Below are 25,874 nucleotides of genomic sequence, written 5' to 3' on the forward strand. Positions count from 1 at the left end.
GGCACAGTTTTATTATTCTAGGTACTTTCTGTTCAGTGTTAAAATACATGGATATGTTCTTTACACATAGAATAATTTTAAAGTAGAACCTTATCACATGGTGATTCGTCGACGGGTCGTGCCATGTATGAGATGGAATTTCAAGAGATTTTATGTCTAATTTATTAAACTATTAAGCACTTTAAATATCAAATAGTGGACTTGGGAGGGGGCATAGGTAATTAGCTAGTGTTTTCTCTTTTAAAGTACAAAATTAGACCATCATTTGGTAGTTAATAAGTGACCAAAGCTTTTTGCTATTTTTCTTTTTCAAATCTGCCTCCTCCTTGTGATGTAATCTGTTCATTTATCTAGGAAGCTATTTTCAAAGACGGTCCTCTCCTGACTACATAGTAAAAAACTAAATGTAATTGTGTTCTGGAATGTTAAAGTGAAAACGCAATTAATATCTTTCTATGGGTTATTAATGTCTGTCCTTAAGAGTGCAGACTATAGGAAGTTAAAAATACATGTGCACACATACAATGCACATACGATGGGGAACCCCCCCCCAAAAAAAAACCAGAATTATCTTTTGGAGGGTAGGCCCCTGTAGTACAGGCTTTCCTGCTAGGTGAACATTCTAGGAACCCATCTGTATCAGTGGACCAGCTGGCGTTGTTGTAAGAGGCTATTTCGGCTTCAGCGATTTTTTTTTTTTTTTTTTTTTTTTTTAAGATTCAGTGCATTTGCCCATTTCATGATGGGTGATTTACAAGCACACCTGCTCACACCACACTGAGTGTTCAGCGGCTTTTGACCAAAAACAGTATGACCCCATGCCCCTTTCCTTATTTACCCAATCTCTCCCCAGTGACTTTTTTTGTCCCCCCCCCCCCCCCCGCATGAAAAAGGTCTTCAAAGGGAAATGTTTTGACCATGTAAAAGAGGTGAAACAAATGGCAGAAACACTAAAAGGCATCAAAACCGATGAGTTAAAAAACTGTTTTGAGCAGTGGAAAAAATGTCTTTATAGATGTACTGCATGAAATGGAGAGTACTTTGAAGGTGACTGAAGTTTAAACATGAAAGAATAAATGTACAATTTTTTACAAATTCGGTTTCTGTGGGGAGGTCCCTCTTGTAAATACATTCTACTCAGTGTCCATCTTTTGCTTGCAACTCAGTACTATAGAGGGTCTCCTGGGCAAAACAGAAAATGTCGAAAAATGATTAAATTACTTGTTATATCTGGTCAGATTTGGGGGCTTATGGTCTTCCAGTATGCCTTTATGGTCATGGTAACTTACTTTAAGAAAATATTTTCCCATCTTAACTACTTTCTATCATGTTTATTAAATGAGGATTGATCTAACATTTATTAATTTTTTTTTCCATATCAAAATGAATTCTTATCAGTGTGGATTTGGTCCAAATTATTTAACATTGTGGAATAGATTTTAATTTATTTACCCTAAAAAGACTCCTAGACTTAATTTGTGACTGCTTCAAAACAGGGGTTGACAAGGGCAGCCCCTTGCTCTCATGACGTGGACTGTGATCATGGCTTTAGTTACTTAGTAAGATACTTAAATTTATTTCATAATTTTTATGGCAGTGACGTGTGAGTGGAAAACATGTAAGTAAGCGTTAAACCACAGGAGCAACAGGAGACACATGCATGAGGGTTCACAGTGGGGTCTGCACCTGCTCAGGGGTCCAGAGCAGGCGGTCAGGACGACGATCCAGGGGGAAGGGAGAACAGTTGTCGACCCACTTGGCATTTGGAGTAGCTTGAGTTTAGAGAAAGCCTGATCCCTCTTTGAAAGGCTTCATTTTGAATAAGTCAGGCCCACCCAAGATACTCTCCCCTTACGATTGACGTCAACTGGTCAGTGACTTAAATTACGCCTACAAAATGTTTTATTGCAGCACCAAATTAGCTTTTGATTGCATAGTTGAGAGAAAGTTGTGTGTGTCCTACAAAAGGACCGCTGTCTTCCTTTCGTCCTCCCACTCTTTGGAAGCAGTACACCTTACTGTTCGTCGAACGGGGCCCACTGGAACACAACTCTGACCTACCCAGATACCTACTGTTAGGTAGTAGCTCCCTTTATTTTGGTTATTGCTATAAAAGGGTTTTATATTTCTTTGAATAGGGGTATACATTTAGGTGTTATTAACTGTTAACATTAAAGTTAAATTTGTATATGTAGATGGTTTGCATTTTATAGTTGCAGACTTTGACAGTCTTTGATTTATTGTGAAATACTTTCTACTAACTGTTTAAAAATCAGTTCTTTCAGCATGGAAAAATCAGAATAAAACACTATTTTTCAAAGACAAGTTAATTACATTTATAAATTTTTTTTAAGATTTTTTATTTATTTTATTTTTAGACAGTGGGGACGGAAGGGAGAAAGAGAAGGAGAGAAACATCAATGTGTGGTTGCCTCTCATGTGCCCCTCACTGGGACCTGGCCTGCAACCCAGGCATGTGCCCTGACTGGGAATCGAACCAGCGACCCTTTGGTTTGAAGGCCAGTGCTCAGTCCACTGAGCCACACCAGCCAGGACTATTTATAAATTCTTTGTGTGTGTGTGTGTGTGTGTGCACGCGCTTAGAGTGTCAGATTTGTGTTTTTGGCAAGATCCTATGAGGTAAGCCTAGGAAGGCCCCAGTAATTCACCTGTATCCAGGTTTTCCAAATGCAATAGGTGTTCACAGAGGCTTGCATATTTTTTAATGGCTGCACGAATTTATTTGCATTTCTTATTCTTGTTAGACTAGCTCAAAAGTAGTCAGCAGACTTACTGTTTGCTGTGAGCATTCATTGGTACATGTTGTCCTCTACAGACAAAATTAGCTTAATTTGGTATAGAGATGTTATTCATTGAACATGTTATTCTCTCTCCCATTACTCAAGAGATTCTTTTCATTTCACTAAAGAAACATCTGAGTATGAAGGATATTGTAAAAAGTGTCAGGCTGGAATCCTAGCTTTAAAGAGCATATAGTAGAAATGAAAAGATGAGATTTATGGCCATATAGAGTTCCCTTATAAAAGTGTATAATTAATGAGAATCAAATGAGTTAACAGTGATAAAGAAATTCAGGGAGAAAGTGCTCTTGTCGAAAAGGGGGCCTGAGAGAGGTCAGGTCTCACATGGACCTGAGGAAAGAACGGGTCCAGTTAGGATGCTGCCATTATGTCACATGTGGAGAGGACATGGGAGAGTCAGGTTGACTTTTAGTTTCCGGGTCATTCACTTAGTGGTTGAAGGACTTAAGACAAGTTACTTTCTCTGTCTAAATCATTTCATCTGTAAAACAAGGTTAGTGATATCTGCCATTCAGGGCTACTAACTATTGAAGGATTATATTCAGGCTTTTTATATCTATTGTTTTAGAATATAGGTAGTTGATAGATCTCAGGTATGGTATTTGTGGTCATTTTCAGAAAGTTGTTTTCTCCATTTGTGACTATTGTTAAGATTTATATTGAACCTCATCCTCAAAATTAACCGCATTAATTGTTAATGGTAGCTTAATTTATAAGCATTATAATGATTTCATATGGTTGTCATAAAGTTTGTTTTATGCCTCAGAAAATGGTGTTCATTACATTCACATTTCATTTAGATGTTGAATAGCTTCTGTTACATCTGTTTCTTCATTAATTAAGAGGAAGTGGAGCAAGGTTATTTTCAAAGCAGGGACTCGGGTGTCCTGTCCACTCTGGTCTCTTGTGCTGGGTGAGATGTTTTAATCACTAGAGGCGAAGTGATATCCCGTTCTGGGCACTGAAAACATTACCTTGGTCACTGTGGGAACACTTTTAAAGCTGTTATCAAGACCTTGAAGGAAATAATAACTTTTTGATTACACAGTTAAATGGATGTCAGTTGACAACAGGGAGAAGAATTTAAAAGAATGTCACTTTAGTTCATTATCTCTGAACTTGAATATGCTTTAAATGATATCTAATAAACAAAACAAAATATGGGTTCTGTGAATTTTTATTTTTTATTCTGCTGAGTGAGTACTTTTTTTCTTGGCTGATACAGTTGAGTTTTCAGGTACTTTCAGTAAAATGTAAAAATAACACTAAATGGTTAACATTTAACTTGAGCATCAGTTATAACATTGGATAGTGTATAAAACATACAAAGTGACAGTTTGTAGAGGTAAAAAGTCATTAGTATAACAGGTTAACTGTTAGTAAATTAGGAATTTTTTTAAAACCATTTTTAGAGGAATTATAAATGTTGAACATATCACTGATTTATTAAAAAACATTTATGCAACAATCTATATTTACCTATTAAAACCCCTATAGAGTGAATAAAAAAGATAAAGAGGCTGTTCTGAAATTCTCAGACTGACCAGTGCATGAGAAATGCGGGTATGCACAGTGGCGCACAAAGTGGCTCCGTGTGTCCGTGCCTCCTCACACTCAGGCTGTGCTGCAGCCCACTTAAGTCATGCCCGCAACATCCCTGAAGAATAATTTTTAAGTGTTTTCAGTTTATTAACATTTTTGAATGTACTTAGCAGTCTTAACTGTGGGTTGGTTATATTTCAGAGGTACCCACAAGAGGTGAAAATAGTTCACTAGCATCTTTACGAGAAAAAGAAAATTGTATTATATAATAATCTGTGCTGCATTAACTACATCACCTTTATGGTTATATTTTGCTTATAAAGTTACAGCGAAAGATTATAAGAAAGTTATCACTTTAGCTTATAGTCATGCATTGCTTAATGACATGGATTCTTTCCGAGAAACATGTCTTTAGGCGATTCCTTGTGCGAACATCATAGAGTGCATTTAACACACATCTGGGCTATAGGATACAGCCTGCTGCTCCTTGGCCATGAGCCTGTATAGCATGATACAGAGCTGAAGGCTGCGGGCATTTGTAACATAATGGTAAGTGCACACAGGAAAGGTACAGTAAAAATGCGGTATAAAAGATTGTGCTCACCATGAAGGGAGCTTGCTGGCAGGTGCTCTGGGTGAGAGAGTGAGTGAGTGGTGAGAGAATGTAAAAGCCTAGGACGTTACTGTCCACGGATTTCGACTTTATAAACACTGTAAGCTGAGGCTACACTAAATTTATAAAAAAATATTTTCAACAATAACTGAACCTTAGCTTATTATAATTTTTATACTTTGTTTAATTTTTTAAAATGTTTTTTAGCTCCTACAATAGCTCAAAGCAACACATTGTACAGCTGTACAAAAATACGTTTTTATGTCTTTATATGCCTTTTCCCTATTTTAAAAATTATTTATATATTATACTTTAAAACTTTTGTTAAAAACTAAAGACAGACACACACGTTAGCCTAGTTGTACAGAGGGTCAAGAACATCAGTATCACTGTCTCTGCCTCCACCTCCTGTTCCATCGGAAGGGCTTCAGGGGCTGTAACACCCATTCAGCCCTCATCTCCTATGACAACACTGCCTTCTTCGGGGATCCCTCCTCCAGGACCTGCCTGAGGCTCTGCTTGAGGAGGTGTCCTTCTTTTTAGAAATAGGTCCATGGTGGTTTGCTTGGTTTGTTTCTGTTTTTCATTATAGATTTGCTCATAAGCAGATAATGCACCATAAACATTCTTCCCTATTAATGAAAACCTTTTGGTGTTCATGTTTTTAAAATAGTTAAGGAGCTTGTTGAGGTCTACAAAAGCTTATGCTAAACCACAGGTGGCAAACACAAGGCCCGAGGGCCGCACCTGGCCCTCCACCTTGTTTTATCTGCCCTGCACCTTGTTTCTACCCAGCGGCAGGCAGTGCCAACGTCTTGCTTAACTGTTAAGGAGTAGTTACATTTATACAGCCCTAAAATTACTTTCGGTCCTTTGAAGGCCACCTCAAGGCTGATGTGACCCCCGGTGAAAATGAGTTTGACACCCCTGTGACAAACCCTTTGTTGTAAAATTTTGGGGGGTTCTTTTTCTTCGCCTTTTTTTCTCTTGCCTCTTACTTAGTGTGTGTTCCTGCTCCAGTTCCCTAGCTCTCTGCATCAGTTCTTCAGGAACCACTTCTACGAGCTTCTCAGTGTCACTCTCATCCAGGCAGGCTAAAGGTCTTGGTCTTGTTGAGTTTTGCAGTCTGCACTATGACGAGAAGATAGTGATGGTGTTCTAGGTGATAAGATTATAATGGAGTGAAAAATTCCCACGGACTAGAGTCATTTAGATACTTCATTGTTGACCTAAAATTCCTTTTGTAGCATATAGCTGTATTTTGTTAGCCAAATTTTAGTAAGAGATTTGGAAGAAAAGTCTTGGGTTTTTTAAGGTTTTAGACGCCGGAGGCAGTGTAATATAGAGGAAATGTATGCCTGGAGAACCTGGACTCACCTAGCTCTTACAAAGTAAAATTATCCTCACTCTTTATCTACTGAGAAGTATAGATACGTTAAGTATCTTAACACTTTGGAATTCATGGGTTGGCCAAAAAGTCCGTTTCATTTTCTCTGTAACAGAAAAGACATTTTTCATTTCACCAGTAACTTTATTGATTTGGATATTTTGAGTATGTCGGTTATCTCCCACATGGTATAACATTAATTGTTCTCAGTTACTGTCTTGATTTGATCGCTATCAACTTCAACTGGTCTGCCCGACCATAGAGCATTGTCCAGTGAGAAATCTCCAGCACAAAACTTCACAAACCACTGTTGACACATTAGGTCAGTCACAGCACCTTCTCCATACACTGCACAAATCTTTTGTTGCATTTCAGTTGTGTTTTTATCTTTCTTGAAACAATAAAACATAATGTACTGAAAAAGGTGCATATTTCCTTCCATCTTCAGTATTAAAATGGCTGCACAAAAATTGACCAATTATGATTTTTTTAATGCACACTGATACGGCAGCTTTCACAATACAGTCTGACAAAATTGTTTTGAATGAACCTAACAACAGCTAAGCACCACTAGAGCCATCTTATGAAGAAACTGAACAAACTTTCTGGCCGACCTAATATTAGGAAGAGAAAGAAGTCTGCTTATAATCTATTAATCATTTGGATAATCCAGTGTTATGTTTTTGGTCACCACCAGACGTTATGTCCTCCAAATTATTAGGCAAGAAGTTTAGAGGTATGTTATTCATAGGAATTGCATCTGCTACATCCTGGCTGTTCATTGCACCTATCTGTAGAGCTTGTGAAAAAACAGATGGTCAGACCCATCCCTATGATAATGTCGGGTGGGGTGTGGCTGCCTATCTAAATTTTTTTTTTTCAGTTGAAATCAGATAATCTTAGAAGACTTAAATATGCCAGGTGATCTTAAGCGTTACAAATACCTTAGGTAATAAACACGCAAAGACTTAATCATGAGTTTGATTTATTTTTATCAATCTCACCTTAATTTTATAGCTTTCCAAAGTTGAGGGTCACTACCAAGAATTGCTACAAACCAGGTCATTTGAGGTGGACAGCTGCACTTTGTATTGAAAAAAAAAAAAGTTATTGTATTTTTTTACATTACCTTTAGTCATACACCCCACCTGAATCCTTTTTCTTTTTTGTTCAATCCTTCCATCCCTAACCTCCCCATAACTGTCATTTTCCTCTGTATCTATGAGTCTGTCTCTCTTTTGCATGTTAGTTCAGTTTGTTCATTAGATTGCACATATGAGTGAAATCATACATTTCTCTTTCTCTTGACTGGCTTATTTCACTTACAATAATGTTTTCCATCCATACTGTAGCAAACGGTAAAATTAGCTTTTTTACTGCTGAGTAGTAGTCCACTTTGTAAATATCCCACAGTTGTTATCCACTCATCTACTGATGGACACTTGGGCTGCTTCCATATCTTTGAGATTGTAAACAATGCTGCAATGAACACAGGGGTGCTTATGTTCTTTTGAATTAGTGTTTTGTGTTCCTTTGGATGTATTCCCAGAAGTAGGATAGCCGGGTTGAAAGGCAGATCCATTTTTAATTTTTTGAGGTATCTCCATACTACTTTCCACAGTGGCTGCATCAGTCTGCATTCCCACTAACAGTGCGAAAGGGTTCCCTTTCTCCACATCCTCTCCAGCACTTGTTGTTTGTTGATTTATTGATGATAGGAATTCTCACAGATGTGAGGTTGTATCTCATTGTGGTTTCAATTTGCATTTCTCTGATGATTGGTGACATTGAACATTTTTTCATCTGTCTGTTGGCCATCTGTATGTCCTCTTTGGAGAAGTGTCTGTTCAGGTCCTTTGCCCATTTTTGTGATTGGGATGTTTTTTGGTGTTGAGGTTTGTAAGTTCTTTATAAATTTTGGATATTAACCCTTTCTCAGATGTATCAGTGAATATGTTCTCCCATTCTGTGGGTTGTCCTTATGTTGTTGATGATTTCCTTTGTTGTGCAAAAACTTTTTAGTTTGATGTTGTGGTCCTATTGTTTACTTTTTCTTTTGTTTCCCTTGCCTGGGAAGATATATCTGATAAAATATTGCTGTGAGCTATGTGCACGATTTTGCTGCCTATGTTTTCTGCTAGGATTTTTATGGTTTCAGGTCTAACATTTAAGTCTTTGATCCATTTTGAATTTGTTCTCGTGTGTGGTGTAAGAAGGTGGTCTACATTTCATTTTTCTAGTCCAGTTTTCCCAACACCTTTTATTGAATAAACTATCTTTAGCCCATTGTATGTGCTTGCTTCCTCTGTCAAATATTAATTGACTGCAAAGGTGTGGGTTTATTTCTGGGCTGCCTATTCTGTTCCATTGATCTAGGTGTCTGTTTTTATGCCAGTACCAGGCTGTTTTGATTATTATGGCTTTATAGGATAGTTTGATATTAGATAGTGTGATTTCTCCAACTTTGTTGTTCTTTCTCAGGATCACTGTTGCTAGGTGGGGCCTTCTGTGGTTCCATATACATTTTTGAAATATTTGTTCTAGTTCTGTGAAACACGTCATTGGAATCTTGATAGGAATTGCATTGGATCTACAGATTGCTTTGGGTAGTATGGACATTTTAATGATGTTAATTCTTCCTATCCTTGAACACAGTATGTGCTTCCGCTTACTGTATCTTCTTTAGTTTCTTCACTGTCATACAATTTTCCGAGTACTGGTCGTTTGCCTCCTTGGTTAGGTTTATTCCTAGGTATCTTACTCTTTTTAAAGCAATTGTGAATGGGATTGTTTTCTTGATTCCCTTTGTGATAGTTCATTATTGGCATGTGAAAGTGCAACTGATTTCTGTATGTTAATTTTGTATCCTGCTACTTTGCTGAATTCATTTATCAGTTCTAGTAGTTTCTTGTTGAAATCTTTGGGGTTCTTTATGTACAATATCATGTCATCTGCAAACAATGTCAGTTTTACTTGCTCCTTTGCAATTTGGATGCCTTTCATTTCTTCTTCATGTCTGGTTGCTATGGTTCCAACTTCTGGTACTGTGTTGAATGAGAGAGGTGAAAGCAGACAATGCTGTCTTGTTCCCGATCTTAAGGGGAACACATGTAGTTGTCATATATGGCTTTTATTTTGTTTAGGTATGATTCCTCTGTTCCCATTTTGCTAGAATTTCTATCATAAATGTGTGCTGGATATTATCTAATGGGTGCTGGGTTTTCCTGTATCTATTGATACCATCATGAGGTTTTTATTCTTCATTTTGTTTATATGGTGAATCTCATTTATTGATTTGCGAATGTTGTACCAACCTTGCATTCCTGGAATAAATCCCACTTGCTCATGGCGTATGATAATGCTGATGCATTGCTGTACTCGGTTTGCTAACATTTTGTTGAGGATTTTAGCATGTTCATCAAGGATATTAGCCTATAATTTTCTTTCTTTGTAGTGTCTATATCTGGTTTTGGAATTGGGATGATGCTGGCCTCATAAAATAAGTTTGGGAGCCTTCCCTCCTCTTGAATTTTATGAAATAGTCTGAGAAGCAGAGGTGTTAGTTCTTGAAATGTTTGGTAAAATTCCCCTGTGAAGCCATCCGGTCCAGGACTTTTGTTTGTTGGGAGTTTTTTGATTACTGCTTCAATTTCACTAGTATAATCTGTCTATTCAGATTTTCTGGTTCTTCCTGATTTATTTTTGGAAAATTGTATGTTTTCTAGGAATTTATCCACTTCATCTAGGTTGTCCAGTTTGTTGGCAAATAGTTGTTAATAATATTTTCTTACATTCCTTTGTATTTCTTTGGTATTGGTTGTTATTTCTCTTTCATTTCTGATTTTATTTATTTGGCCCTATCTTTATTTTTCTTGATGAGTCCGATTAAACGTTTATCAACCTTGTTTATAAACCAGCTCTTGGATTTATTGATTTTTGTATCATTCTTTTAGACTCCATTTCGTTTATTTCTGCTTTGATCTTTATTATTTCCTTCTTTCTACTCACTTTGGGTTTTGTTGTTCTTTTTCAAGTTCCTTTAAGTGTGATGTTAGATTGTTTATTTGAGCTTTTTCTTGCTGTCTGAGATAGGCCTGTAATGCTGTGAAGTTGCCTCTTCTGATTACTTTCCCAGTGTCCCACAGATTTTGGATTGATGTGTCCTCAGTTTCATTTGTTTTAAAGTATCTTTTGATTTCTTCCTCGATCTCGTTAACCCATTCGTTGTTTACCAACATATTGTTTAGATTCCCTGTCTTTGTGTGTTTTTCAGTGTTATTTGTGTGATTGATCTCTAGTTTCATAGCATTGTGGTCAGAGAAAGTGCTTGATGTCATTTCAATCTTCTTAAATTGATTGAGACTTTCATTTTGTGTCCCAACACGTGCTCTATCCTAGAAAATGTTCTGTGTGCACTTGAAAAGAGTGTACATTCTGTTTTGGGGTGAAATGTTCTGAAGATATCATTTAAACCCACTTGGTCTGGTGTGGCATTTAAGACCGCTATCCTGGTTGATCTTCTGCCTGGGAGATCTACCACTGAAGTCAACGGGGTGTTGAAATCCCCGACTGTGACTGTATTTCTGTCCGTCTATACCCATTATGTTCATCAAGATTTGCCTCACATATGTAGGTGATCCTGTGTTGGGTGCGTAAATATTTACTAGGGTTATATCCTTTTGTTGGATTGTTCCCTTTATCAGATGTAGCGTCCTTCTTTGTCTTTTACTGTATCCTTGGTTTTAAAGTCTGTTTTGTCAGATATAAATACTTCTACCCCAGCCTTTTTTTCTTTTCCATTTGCAGGAAATATCTTTTTCTATCTCTTTACTTTTAGTCTGTGTGTATCTTTCCATCTGAGATGGGTCTTTTGGAGATAACATACACGTGGGTCTTGTTTTCTTATCGACTCCGCTATCCTGTATCTTTTGGTTGGAGCATTTAAGCCATTTACATTTAAGATGATACTGAAGATAGGTATGTAGTGCCATTTTCTTGTTACACGGCTTTCCGGGGTTTTTTGGCTTTGTTTCTCCTTCTTCTCCTTAAAGCAAGCCCTTTAACATTTGTTTCAGTACTGGTTTGGTATTAGCAAACTCCTCTAGCTTTTTCTTGTCTACGAAGCTCCATATTTCTCCTTCAATTGTAAGTGATAGCATTGCTGGGTAAAGTAGCCTTGGTTGTAGGTCCTTGCTTTCCATCACCTTGAATATTTCATGCCACTCCCTTCTGGCCAGAAATGTTTCTGGTGAGTAATCAGATGACAGTCTCATTGATGCTCCCTTGTAGGTAACTACCTGCTCTTCTGCTTTTAGGATTCTCTCCTTGTTTTTAAGCCTTGTCATTTTAATTATGATGTGTCTCAGTGTAGGCGTTTTTGGACCCACCTTGTTTGGGGCTGTATGAGCTCCCTGGACTTGTGTGTCTTTTCCCTTCACCACGTCATGGAAGTTTTTGGTCGTTATTTTTTCAAGTAGGTTCCCAGTCCCTTGCTTGCTGTCTTCTCTTTCTGGCATTCCCATGACGCGGATGTTGTTCTGCTTCATGTCCAAAGTGTTTTTTAAGCTCTCGTCATTTTTTTAGATTCTTTTTTCTTTTTGCTGCTCTGCCTGGGTGTTTTTTTTCTTCCTTGCCTTCCAAATGACTGATGTGATCCTCTGCTTCATCTAACCTACTGTTTATTCCTTCCAGTGTATTATTTACCTCACGTATCTCATTCTTTATTTCTGACTAGTCCTTTTTTATGGTTTCTGTGTCTTATTTCATGCTTTTGGGTATCCTTACAATCATTACTCTAAACTCTCTGATGAATTAATTGGTAGTTCTTCTAGAGAATTCTCCGGTTCTTTAATTTGGGGTCTGTTTCTTTGTCTTCCCATTTTGGTTGCCTCTCTGTATCTTATGCCTTAGTTGTTAAACTAATTAGCAGTTAAGCCAGTCAGTTGCTAAACTAATCAAGCTGTGATCAGCAGCTGAGCTTAAGCACCACAGGGCAGGGCAGAGTAATTCCTGCAGGTGGGGCTCCTGCTTCCTCTCAGGCTGATGCCATTCGGAGAGGAGTTCTCTGCCTGAGAAAGACGGCTCCTGCAGTGTGGGCAGCAGCACCTGACTCGGCCCAGGGGTCCTGTTGCTGTTCCTTTAGTTATCTCCTCAGATCCACCAGCCCCAGACTCTCCTCAGGCATCTCAAGTTCACTCTGCCCTCCCTCTACTGGACCCCAGGGTAATTGGCTGCAAGCAAAATTTTATGTGTTGGCGCTTTAAGAGGCTCTCTGCATTTCCAGCCATCCGCCCCTGGCAGACAGAGCAGTTTGTTATCTGGGTTCCTTCCTGGAGCCCTGCTTGGGGTTTAGACCCCACACTTCTGAGGGGGAACCCCTTACAGAAGACCTAGGAAGGGTCTTCCTTATAAGCCGTAGGAGGTTGTAGGTGTTATATGTTAAAGCGTGAGGTATTATGAACCAGTCACTGTCTCAAAAATCCTTTCTTCCATTTACTCCTTGCAACCCTCACAGGGAATAAATTTTCTGAGGATAGTTATTGTAACAGCCTAGATCAGTCAGGTGTATTATACACTTTCATGCCATAGTGAATTTTGATGTTTCACCTTAATTAAAAATAAATAGTTACTGTGTTACTACTTATTTCATGTATGTCTTCGTTGCTAGCCTGTAAGTTCTTTGGGGCTTGTCTGTCCTGTTACCTGCCACACGTCTTGTTTACTAGCAGAGTGCCTTTTGTGGAGTAGAAGCCAGTTTACAAAATAAATGAATGAGTATATGAATGAGTTGCTCAGTGTCACAGAGACAACTGGACTGAGGCACTGAAATAAGGCTGGCATTTGAGTCTGTGTCCTTTCTTCACTGTTTTGTGTGTCCTGGCCACTCTGGAGGGTAGTGAGTGAGGAGAGACCATCTTGTTTGTTGCCTTCCTATTTAACCAATTCGTTTTATTTGCTCTCTATTCTGTAATGAGCAAATGATGATTGAGGATTTGGAGCAAACTTAACACTCCAGTTATCAGTAAGTGTGAATAATTGATAGGTGCTTAAACCACATGGAATGTAAGACAATTATAAATCACATGCTTTCTTGTCCTTACCAAATATAGCTCTCCTCCCAAACTCCCTCACAGAGATGCAATTCCTAAATCAGCAGCCATAAATTAAAGTCATTGTTCTACAAAATTATGGGGTTTTTTAATGCTGTTTGTCACTGATGGGCTCAAGATTACATGAAGGCAGCTGTGAATTAATATTTGGGCGATGTGAATGCTATAAATATTCATGGTGGCATTGGATTGAACAGGACATTGCCAGCTAACAGTTACAAATGCGGGAGCTGCTTTGCCTTCTGTCTGACGACCGTGTGCTGTTGCTGTCCCTAATCGTGCAGTGTCAGCGCAACAGGCAAGCTGGCTGCGGGTTTGCAGGGTGGCCCTCACTTTGCTTGGGGCTGTAGTTCATTCATCTGATTCAGGTTTTACTTTGTGTATGTGTTTTCACTTTGATTTTATAGGAAGCAAGTAAAATAGTCGGTCTTGATATTGCCTGATTGCTTTTCATAAAAATTAGATCTTGCACTGAAATTTTCAGGTATTTAGTCCCCCCCCCCCCTTCCACATAGAAAAGTACACAAGTAAAATGCAGGAGAATACAACAGTGGCTTAGGAGCTTAGTAATCATGTAACCAGTATATTTTATTTACTTGTTATTTTCAAGTTACAATGTAGAAATTCAACTGCAGATGTTTCTTAAGTGCTTACTATATAAAAAAAATTTTGTTGGATGTTAGGTAAATTGTTTCTAACATATAAGGAGAGTAGTGTTTAGCATGTATTGAGTGAAGAAAATTCATAATGATTTAAAAAAGCTATGAATTGATTATGGTAGCATGTATATATGTTGAGAAGCTAATAGGACAATTATGTGTGGCACGTTATTTCGTTTATAAAATATGTGTGTACATATAAAATAAGGCAAATACCCAAATACTCAAGAAACACTAGTGAAAACATCATAAAAGAAGTGCAGGTTCAGATCTGTGCGGGGTCGAAGCAGAGAGGAGTAAATACGAAGCTGTTGGTTCTGTGCCAAAATCCTTTTTAGGCATTTTTAAAAGCACTGTCCGCAAAATGGAAAAAAGTGTAAAGGAACCAACCTTCTTGCTCTCTGGATGCTTACTGCTCCGTGTGCCAGAGGCAGAAGACTCTAGCCCAGCAGTAGGTTTAAAGCTCCTACAGAAGGAAAGTGGGGGAAGTGAATTCTGATAGGGGGGGCTACTTGGGAAAGTATTATGGAAGCAGTAGTATTTGCACTCATTTTTTCAATTTCATTAATTGTTTCCCAATAAATCCCTTTTGTAGCTTTTTCAGTCTGTTTTATGTCACCCTCCTGAAATAAGCATGGGCTAGTCCTCTTCTGGGAGACTCAGCTCTCTTCCTTTGTTCTTGCTTCAGATCCAAACCCTGGGGGGAGGGCGCTCCCTCCAGTTCTTCACTCTGCTGACCTCTGCTCAGGTCAGCAGTCCCCAGATGCCGGGGGGTCCTCATTAAGTTACTTTCTCCTAAAAATTGTATTTAAAAATCATTCTGAGTTTTAATTTAATATGTTTAATGTATTTTTATTAACTGAGTTAATTTAAAAATAGGTTATCTTAGGCTAGTGCTCTTTATCCCTACAGTACTTTTTCAGTTTTATTTTTTAAATGATTACCTTTAGTCATGTTAGTTTTTTGCTGTAGTTGTTATCCCTTCCGTGTATTGATGCTTATGTCATTTTCTACAATCACTTGTTCCTCTTTGATTATAGATAGCAGCCTGTTCAAACCTCTCAAGAGATGTTAGGCACTCTTCTGTGAGCTCTGCAAACAGGACACGCATGTAGAGCGCGTTGCCGTGCTAGTGCCTGTCTGCTGTGCTTACCTTCGTTTTACAGGCAAGGTCACTGAGGTTCAGATATTTGCAGCAACAACTCAGGCCAAAGTTTCCATAAGGATTTTCTGCCAGATTTTAATTTCTGTTCTCTATTTTTAAATGGCCGCGTCCAAAGTTGTTTTTGCATATTACAAGAAGCTCTGATCTAGAGTAATTTTAATTTTGCTCATCATTTTGTCCCGAACTGGGAATATGTAAGTTTAGTTTGAACATGCATTAATTACAATTAAATTAGTGGAATAAATATATGAACATTGCAAGGAGGTCATTACCTGGCAGTCTTTTAGTATTGTGATTGTAGGAGATAGATGTTTTTGTGAGGGGGAAGTATAGAGAATACTCCTTTTGTTTTTAACTGGGAAAATCATTAACCAAAAGAGTAATGTTCTTTGAATTTAACAAATTGTTTCATTGTGCCTAATTTAGTAAACATTGATTGCGTTTCTGCTGCCTGTAGAGACTTTTCTAGATAATTTCAACAACCTGAATATAAAATTAATCTTTGTTATTATTAGAAAAGAATCTGCTTCAAAAACATGATTGTTGTTGGACTCAAGTTCAAGTTAAAAAATTTTTTTTTAGGTCAACTTTATAACTGGAGTCAGTGAGCAATTATGTAAAATCACTTTATGTCCAGTTTCTTAATGAACATTTCCTAAACAAACAGAGATGGTATTGTGGGTAAGCTTTATCACTTGGCTTAAAATGTATTGATATATAGTCATAAGAGTTCACTGGAACCTTGGTTACTGGAATATATAACATTTGGAATTCCTGTCTGGGCGGTTTGGGCATATGAACTTTCACATTAAGAGCACAGTAGGGGAGAAGTCTTTCCTCGTTTGCTTGACTACAAATCTATAATTAAAAGAGTTTCTCAGCAGGGGTTGGGACAATCAGTGTGTTCTGATGCCTTATGTTATAGAATTACTTTATTGTTCAAACAGATACTGTAATTAGAGCATAATTTAAAACTTCATAGGGCAGTGACTCATTAAGTTTTTAAGTTCATTTTTAATAAAACAAAAATAATAGTTTTTCTCAGATGTTGAGAATTTAAAAAAATATTTTCACATCACTGTAAACAGCAGCTTCAAAATGAAATGGAATGTGTTTCATTGAAAAGTAATGGTTAGAACCTGTAATTATCCCTAACTTATTAATAATATATATAGTATTAATATCAATTTTAGTTCTAATAACCTTACCATTTGAGCCTTTGGAGGAATTCTGTGTAAGTGCCCACAGACTTACTATTTTTATATATTTGTGTCATTGAAGTTTGATAGGCAGTTTTCTCATTCTGGAAAACAACATTTTTGTGGGTGTAAGAGATTTGCTTAACCAGTGCTTCTCTGCTAGCTTTTGATACTGTTTTTCACGTGACTTATTCAGGAATTCATTTACTGAGAAAGAATACTTGACCTGGTTTTGGGAGATAAACTAGTATTAAAAAAAACAAAACCCAAATTTACCAAATAGTGAATTTGATTTTTTTTTTATCTGCCTCCAAAGTTTCTACCATATCTAAAATTCTTTCAGGACAAGATGTGCTTAGAACTTCTGCAAAAAAAAAAAATGTTTAAGGGTAAATGATAAAGTAGAAAAAATTCTAAAGATTGAAGATCTCAGTTTTCTGTTTCTGAGTCTTTTACTAATAAATGAGGCTATTTGGGAGAAATGTGACTAATTTCAGGTTTCTCATATGGGTAATGTCTAGCGTTAGGAATGAGTTGTTGAGGATGCAGGCTCTAAAATCATGCCCTGTAGCATATTTAGCGTATGTATGACTTGGGTGAGTCAAGTCTGCCTCACCCTCCTTATTACCGTGCTAGCAAGAATAGTAGTGCTGCACTCGTGACTGTTAGGAGGATCGAAGGAGGTGGTGTGTCCGCGCTGCTTAGCACAGCACCCAGCAGAAGAACAGTCAGTGTTCGGTCGTCGTCATCCTTTTCACTTCTCGGTTTGTTCTTTCTCATCGCCTGAAAAGACTAAGCGTTATTTGGAATTTACTTCTTTGTAGTATACTTGTCGAGAACATAGACCCATAATAAAGTATCATGTCTATCGTGGTAGTCATGTCTAACTGCTCTATGATCAGGTTTGGAGGGCATTATAAAGTTGTTTCATATGCTACTGAACTTCAATTTATTATATAAATAAAGCTATATTTTATTTCCTTAAAGACTGTCTTGTCATTTCAACTTCCCTTAAACCAAACAGTCAGTGGTTTTGTGCTTTGAACATATGTATGTACAGTAATTGCATATATTTGTTTTTGCTGTCAATTTGCTGTTACATTGAGATATAACTTTAGTTTTGTACTTCAAAAAAGACTTTGACCCTTATACTTCTGTTACATTGAAACAAGGTATAGAGGTGATAGAATAAAGGAGAAACAGTGTCTTTGGTGGGATATGAAAATCAGACCTCAGCAGCATTGTTGTAGAAAATCTGGGAGAGGTGACTAGAAGAAGTAAGAGAACAAGAATAAAAGTTGTAAAGTGGAATGGCAACTTGAGGAGGAGATCAAAAAGAGGCAGGCCCAGAAACTGTCGTAGAGTATATGAGCCAAGGGAGCCTGAGGAGCCTGGTACAGTACAGACAGACACAGTAGTAGTGATACGGGAGAGCCCTGTGGGGAAAGCTGCAGTGCAGGTTGGTACTTGCTTGTAATGATGCTCCTCAGTAACACAAGCTCAGCGGTTGAATTCAGTGTGTATTTGCTTAAGGCTGGTTATGTGTAAAGCCAGTATGTACATACTGTTAAGAGTATAAAAATCAGTGAGCCATGGTTCTGGTATTTAACTGGGACTACACTTCTGAATAGCTAGAATAAGACAAGCTCTTATAACCCTAAGTTATAGTATGATACTTAAAAGATAAATAAAAGTAAATATTAAAGAAGGGTAAAGAAGAGACATTCTGGACATCGGTGGTAACTATGCTAGTTAGCATAAAGTTACGGGTGTCATAACCCATGTTTGGGAATAGGCCAGTTTATTCACCATGTACAGGGAGTGGAGTGTAAGGGTATTGTGGGGCAGTGAGCAAGACATGGCACTGGAAGTTAGGGCAGATTGAAATGAGTGGGTGAATGTCTGACCTCTCTTATGGCTGAATTGCAGAGATTTTTCTGAAAAATCAGTTGGTCTTTGTCCTCAAGTTTAACAAGTGCACATTTATTCAGGGAATTTAGGATTATAATAGCTGAGACAAAAATTGTGGACCAGTTTGGAGAAGGGACTACAGTGTGCTGCAGTTTGGAGGTGCTGACTGAGAGCACGGTGGGGACAGTGTGCACACGTGCAGCTGGCAGTCTGATGCGAAGTTCTGGGCGTCAGCGGGGAGGACCGATGTTCCTCTGCATGGTGAAGGGTTATTGGTGAATAATATGAAATGAGACTGCTTTGGGTGACCATAAGCAGATACTATAGTAATTAGTAATACAACAGACATTACAATAATTAGTGATACTGAGCTGTTTTGTTCCCTACATTAGTGTCTCAGTTGTTGACTCCTGAAATACTATTCAAAGGTAACTAAAAAGGACTTAATGCCTCATAGGTCCCTGTTTCTAAGGGTTAACATTTTTCATGTATATTCTTTTTGTTAACTCCGTTCTTTGCTTTGTTTCAACCTTTTTTTTTTTTGGTCCTAAATTATTTTTTGAAGTGAGAAATGTGGGAAATGTATTCTTAATGTAGGCATTTTGGCATACAGAAGGACACACCCTGTAGTCTTACTCTAATTCTTCCGTGTTTTTGACTGAAATAGAACCTTTATGGATATTTTTAGACTTCTATAGTATGTGCCAATTCCAGATTTCCTTTATTATCTATTTAAGAAACAGAAGGGGAACAAAGGGAGATGTTATGTTAAATAATAATTATAAATAAATATAATAAGAATGGAATTATCTTAAAATCTTCTTTAAAATGAGGTCACAGATATGGTCACTGATATGGTCACAGATTAAAAATACGTAATTCTGTAAGGCCTGATATGGAGTTCGTAGATTTCTCCCTACTTTGCTGTCTAACTGTCCTCCTTCCCCCGAGCCTTCCACTCTTTAAAGAGATTCTTTGTTACTACACTATGTGCTTACCATGCTTCTAGTTGATTATTTTTTTCATCTCATTCATTCAATTGTGGTAAGAACTCAGTAGGCCCTTTTCATTTGAAGCTCTTACAGTTCAGTTTTATTTTAAAAGTATGTATTCTGTTGATGATTTTTCTCTCTTCTTCCTTTTTCTTGGTGAGACATTTGTCATTCTGAACCTCTTGGAGAAGACCTATAATTTTAATACTATTCTATCATTTTCTGTCTGTTGTCCTTGCTTCTAGTTGGAGGGAGAATTCCTCAAGTTTTATCCTCTAACTACTCTATCCAGCTTTTCATTTCTACTATCATATTTTTAGAGTCAATTCTTTCTTATGTTTTGGTTTGGGGTTGGCCAAAAAGTTTTTGGTTTTTTCCATAGGATGGCTCTAGTAGTGCTTAGGTATTTAACTTCATTCGAAACAACTCTGTTAAGATTGTATCGTGACAGCTGTCATATCAGCGTACATTTAAAAAAAACTTACCAAAATTGGTGAATTTTTGTGTAGCCATTTTAATATTGAAGATGGAAGGAAATAAGTGACATTTTCGGTATATTATAGTTTACTATTTCAAGAAAGGTAGAAATGCAACTGAAATGCAAAAAAACAATTTATGCAGTCTATGGAGGAGGTGCTGTGACTGAAGGAACATATCAAAAGTGGTTTGCGAAGTTTCCTGCTGGGGGTATCTCACTGGACAATGCTCCACAGTCAGGTAGACCAGCTAGAGTAGATAGCGATCAAATCGAGACATTAGTTGAGAACAATCAACATTATGCCACACTAGAGGTAGCTGACCTACTTAGAATATTGAAATCAAGCATTGACTTGCACCAGCTTAGTTATATTAATGGCTTTGATGTTTGGGTTGCACATAAGTTCACTGGAGAGTAGGGGTGAGGGGGCAGACACATTCTTGACCTTATTTCTGCATTCAATTCTCTACTGAAATGTAACTGTAACAAAAACATTCCATTTTAAAAACAAATTGTGACTGATGATGAAAAGTGGATACTTTACAACTATGCGGAAGGAAAGAGATGGTGGGGCAAGCAGAATGAACCACCAACCACACCAAAGGCCGGGCCAGTACAGAGCACGTGATGTTGTGTATATGATGGGATTGGAAGGAAATCCTCTATTGTGTGCTTCTTCCATAAAACCAGATGATTAATTCCAACAAGTAATGCTCCTATTTAGACCAACTGAAAGTAGCACTCCATGAAAAATGTCTGAAATCAGTCCACAGAAAACGCATAATCTTCCATCAGGATAATGCAAGACCACATGTTTCTTTGATGGCAAAATCCGTTACATCCTGGTTGGGAAGTTCTGGTTCATCTGCCATATCCACCAGACATTGTACCTTCAGATTTCCATTTATTTGGGTCTTTATAAAATTTTCTTCATGGAAAAAATTTCAATTCCCTGGAAGACTGCAAAAGACACCTGGAACAGTTCTTTGCTCAAAAAGATAAAGTTTTGGGACGATGGAACTCTGAAGTTGCCTGAAAGATGGAGAAGGTACTGGAACAAAACAGTGACTGCATTGTTCAATAAAGTTACAGATAAAAATGAAAATATCTTTTATTTTTACTTAAAACCAAATGAATTTTTTGACCAATCCAATATGTTTTTAATTCTTTTAAGAGCATTTTCTACTAGTTTTAAGGATGCAGTATTTTTTCTTAACTCTGGAGATTTTTCAGTTCTTTCCTGCTCAGGGGTTGCTTTCGTTCTTTTGTTTTTGGGGCTGGTTAGACCCCATAGAAAGGTCTGCCAATCACCTGCCCTCAGTGAGTGGGCTGGCAGTCCTTGCTGTGGGTGTAGAGTGACGGAGAAGACTGAACACCTCATGCTTCAGTGTACAAGGGGAGCTCCAGAAAGTGGAACTCTTTAGGAATACATTTCTAGTCTTGCCAAGAACTAGGCAGTGCTAGATAGGCAGCTCTTTGGGGGCAGAGATGTGGAGATCCAGCAGCTCTTTAGTGAGAATTCAGTGTCAGAATTTCAGTCTCAGCCTTCCCCCCTCCTTGCCTCATTGCTGCCATTTTTTCTTGCCTTTCTGGGGAATGGGGGGTGGGGGCAGTCTGCAGTGTAAATTGATTCCTTCTCACTTGGGTTGGGCTAAGTCCCTCCTTAACTTAGCTATCTGCTTTCTAGTTTCTAAATTGTTTCTCATTTTCTTCTTCTTTATGATTTTGCACATTTTAAACTCTACTATATGAAGTCCTTCCAGGAAAAGTCCAGCCATTGTCAATATAACAAGAATGGTTTGTGTGACATCAGTGTAACCTGGCAGGCAAGGAGAGTGGACTGGAATGCTCGTGCGTGAACAATGACGACTTCACTGTACTAGTCGGTGGGGGTGGCAGATGCTGCTGAGTGAGCTTGTGTTGCCGTGTGGCCATTGCATTCAAAATGAGTGAGAGAGTCAAGCAACGAATCTGCATCCAATTTTGTGTTGAGCTTGAACATTCCTTCATGGAAACTATTCGGATGATTCAGAAGGCTGCAGCTATGGGCAACTACTGGTGATTGGCAGCTTCATCACAACAACACGCCCGCTCATGCATCACATCTCGTGCAGAGTTCTTTGGTGAAACATCAAATCACCCAGGTGACTCAGCCCCTCTACAGCCCAGATTTGGTGCCCTGGGACTTCTGGCTTTTCCCAAAACTAAAATCACCTTTGAAAGGGAAGAGATTTCAGCCATCAGTGAGATTCAGGCAACTACGACAGGGCTGCTGATGGTGACTGGGAGAACTGTGTGAGGTCCCAAAGTGCCTACTTTCAAGGGGACTGAGGTGTCATTGTCCTATGTATAAGTGTTTTTAATTGGTACTTAAGTTGTGGAATTGAGTATAAATTTACCAAGGCATTTTGCAACTCATAAATTTATTCCTTTAATAAAGCATAAAGTAAAATTATACCAAAATTTTGTTCTGTTTATGTCATGTAAGTAAATATCCTTCCCTTTTAAAATCTGGTTTTGTCTTCTCAATGCATAAAAGTTTCTGTGGTAAGTCACTTACAATTTTAGTTTTCATTCTTAGGCCTTCCTAAAATATTTTGAATTACAAATATTTCTCAGTTCTTTTTGTATCAGTATCTTTATGCATTAGTGTCTCTCTCTCTCAGACAGACATGCGCACATACACTAGACTTTACTGTCATTTTTAATTAATGATAACATCTGTGTCGGTTTGGTTTCGATTAATATTTTTGTTGTATGTTATGTTTTTGTGCTGCTTTGCCTGGCTGGTAATTTCTGATTTGGTGCCAGATAGTGCTACTTGTGAGGCAGTTATTTGTATTTATGTGAGTATTCTTGATCTTTGTTCTGGGGCATTGACTATTGCTGTTGCCCTTGAAATTTTAAGAAACCCAATTTCACACCTGTGAGCACACTGCGGTGACTCTGAGTTCACTCTTTGGAAGCACATGAGTGACCTTCCATAGGTGTTGTGCTTTGCCTGGTTTCTCACTTCCCCTCACAACATTTGGATGCATTTTCATAATAATGATTTGAACAGAAATAAAGGCAGAAGTTACAACTTATTCCTGTTTTTATTGGCTAAGCTCTACATAGATGTTTTTTTTTCCTAGTGTGGCCTGTCAAACATGCAAGTTGTAGCAGAAAGCTGTTTCATATAACAGTTCTCTTTGATTGGAATCTTACAATTTAGTAATAGAGACCTACAAGTGGTATTATTTATTGCTTATGTGGTACCTTGCTCTGAGACAGGTGCATTTATCATACCACTTTTATATTTAAAATAAGTTTATATTCTCATTGTTTAATATTAAAAATTATATTTTAAAGTTATACATTATAAGTTATTTATAAATATATTATCTCTAAAACTTAATTCAAGAGGCAGGTCTGGCATGATTGTATCTTAGGTGAAAGGGACATGCACGTGGCCAGCTCTGCTCCTCAGCCTCTTTGTAGCTCCACCGTGTTTCCAGGCCAGAGCTTTCCTCGCAAGGGTGCTTGAGCACCTCAAGGAAAGGGAGTGTAGACATTCTCTATTAAACTAGTACTTGTGGGTAGGTACAGATAAAGAGTAACCTTACAGTTCACTCTTTTTTAAGTAAGCTAATGGTGGAAAGGTAGTTTTTCTTACTGCAATTATAACAAAATAGCTTCACAAATTCTACTTGAAATACTTAAAACAGATGACATTTCTCTCATATAATGTCTTTTTATAAAATATTTACTTAATGTTGAATTCAGTCAGTGTTATTAAAAAGTAATTGTAACAAAATGAAAAGATCACTGAATTTGAGTTTCCATAACTTTGATGGAGATCCTAAATTGGCAAGTTATTAGCTGTGTGACCTTGATAATGACAAACTTAAATTACCAGTAACCCTATGACTTCCTATAGAAGTAACAGCCTGCTTTTCACAACAACCTAAGGATGGCACCACAGACGAATTTCTTAGGACAGAAGAGCACAACGGGGCAGGGTGGCCTTGCTCACTGTCACATCCTGGGCCTCTGGCTGCAGTCTTGGTACACAGTACATGCTTCACAAGTATGTGTTGAATTAGCTGTGACACACTGGATTGTTTTGTGAGGAAAATAATTCAAAATATTTATAATGTCATCATAGAAAAATAACAAACATAGCTTAAATAATTGACAGCAGATTAGTATTGTGAAAAATATGCTTTCTTTTTTAAAAGAAAAATTTGTAATAGTGATTTTTGTAAACTTTTTAGGAGGAACAAAACAGAGGCAAGCCCAACTGGGAGCATCTCAATGAAGATTTACATGTACTGATTACTGTGGAGGACGCTCAAAACAGAGCAGAGATCAAACTGAAGAGAGCTGTTGAAGAAGTGAAAAAGTTACTGGTACCTGCAGTAAGTAACAGTTTCCAATCTTAGATTTGGGCTCCAGCCCCTTTTTCAGTTTAATTTTAAATTATTGTAAGGTTATTGTAATAAACAGTGTTTTAGTTGTTAGAAATTTTATTTTTAAAATACAACAATAATCTGTAACTTCTTTAATACATAAACAAACAGACAATGTGCTTATATCTATACATGGGAAAGCCTGTTCATTTTTAGTGAGGGAGCAAACTCAGCGGCCTACTTTTCCAAAGTGTCGTTACTCTTGAATCACTCTGTTTGTTACACGGTAAAGCATAAGCAGGGTGATGGAAGCTTTCCTTCTTTTATGGAACAGTTTTTCCGTGTGCAAGTAATGAGCGTACAGAAGTCTACGCCTGATACTTCCGTCGGGTGAGCCGCGTTAGTAGCAGCGCCTTGAGTTGCCTGTGGGTTCCACGTGCTCTCCTGGCACACCGCCGTCTCCCATAGAAAGGCTAATGTCCCATTGTGAAATATCCCCATGGCGTGACCAAATGTATATATGTATGTTTGTTTGTTTTTACAAAAGGAAGAGGTCACTTTTACTAGTGTGCCAGGCACCTTTGTGTTCTCATCCTCCCTCCCTCCCCTCCATTTTCACTTTTGCCATCTAGCCTGCCCAATCCACATCCCCTTTTATCTTTTCCTCATGGTTGTAGAAACCTGTCATAACTTCAGAAATGATGTTTGAGCTCCTACCAGAATAACATCTTTTCCATCAGAAAATAAAAGTAAATTATTGGTTTTCTAAGACATTAAAATTTTTATATTAGTAAAATATATGGAAATATGGGCTCTAACTTTATTGAAAAAAACTAGGACTACTGTTAATATTCTAACAGAAATTTGTTGACATTTACATAAATGAGGAGGTCTACTGTTCTCTATTTCCAGGTAGTGTATTCTACAAGTAAACTTAAAAATTATAAAAGTTCCCATTTAACTAACAGAATTAACTCCTTGTAAGAAAGTAATTCCATGTAAATTCTGTTTGATAGGTCTTATAAGGAATATAAACAACTTAAATATAAACTAAAACCTGTAAATGTATACTGTTAAACCATGTACTTTTTCTCCTTTTTAAAAATAATTGTGCAGTATTGTAAAAATTTATAGAAAAGGATTTTTTTTCCTAAGCATAGTGGGCTGTTAGGCCGATGATCAGAACAAAAGTAACTTAACATTAAGCGCTTTTTATGTTGTATATAACTGAAAATATTCAGCTCATATAACTAAACAAATGATTTCGCCTAGTACATTAAATAGGCAGTTTTCTAATAATTAAAAACTCTTACTGACCTATTAGATTATTCTAATCATTCTGTAAGCTACTTTAGTTCTAAAAGTTGTTAACGTGGAAAAGAACATTCAATTAGAAATCTACTGTGCTATAATGCACACTTTTTGCCCAAATTTTTGAGGGAAAAATAAGGATGCGCATGACAGATGGGTAGTACTGAGAGTGTGCACTATACATGCATAGTGCTAGAGCGTGGGTGCGCATTATACATGGCAAAATACGGTAGCATTATACATGGCAAAATACGGTAGCTGTCTTTCAGAAAGTAAGCAAACTTCTCTGTGTCTG

At 37.5% G+C, this 25,874-nt stretch overlaps 1 protein-coding gene across 7 annotated transcripts in view; it reads left to right on the plus strand.

The window, feature by feature from the left end:
• The window catches only part of QKI (QKI, KH domain containing RNA binding), a 148,405-nt gene that overhangs the window by 81,572 nt on the left and 40,959 nt on the right, over nt 1–25,874 (plus strand). For all 7 annotated transcript variants that reach the window (XR_008425598.2, XM_053914228.2, XM_053914229.2 and 4 more), the window contains exon 4: nt 24,134–24,277. Coding sequence is in view for 6 of the 7 variants with exons in the window: in XM_053914228.2 (XP_053770203.1) it covers nt 24,134–24,277 (144 nt within the window). In the remaining variant the exon portion in view is untranslated. The remainder of the gene's footprint in view (nt 1–24,133; nt 24,278–25,874) is intronic.

Source organism: Desmodus rotundus, chromosome 11, assembly GCF_022682495.2.
Source record: "Desmodus rotundus isolate HL8 chromosome 11, HLdesRot8A.1, whole genome shotgun sequence".
In the NCBI taxonomy this organism is placed as follows: Eukaryota; Metazoa; Chordata; class Mammalia; order Chiroptera; family Phyllostomidae; genus Desmodus; species Desmodus rotundus.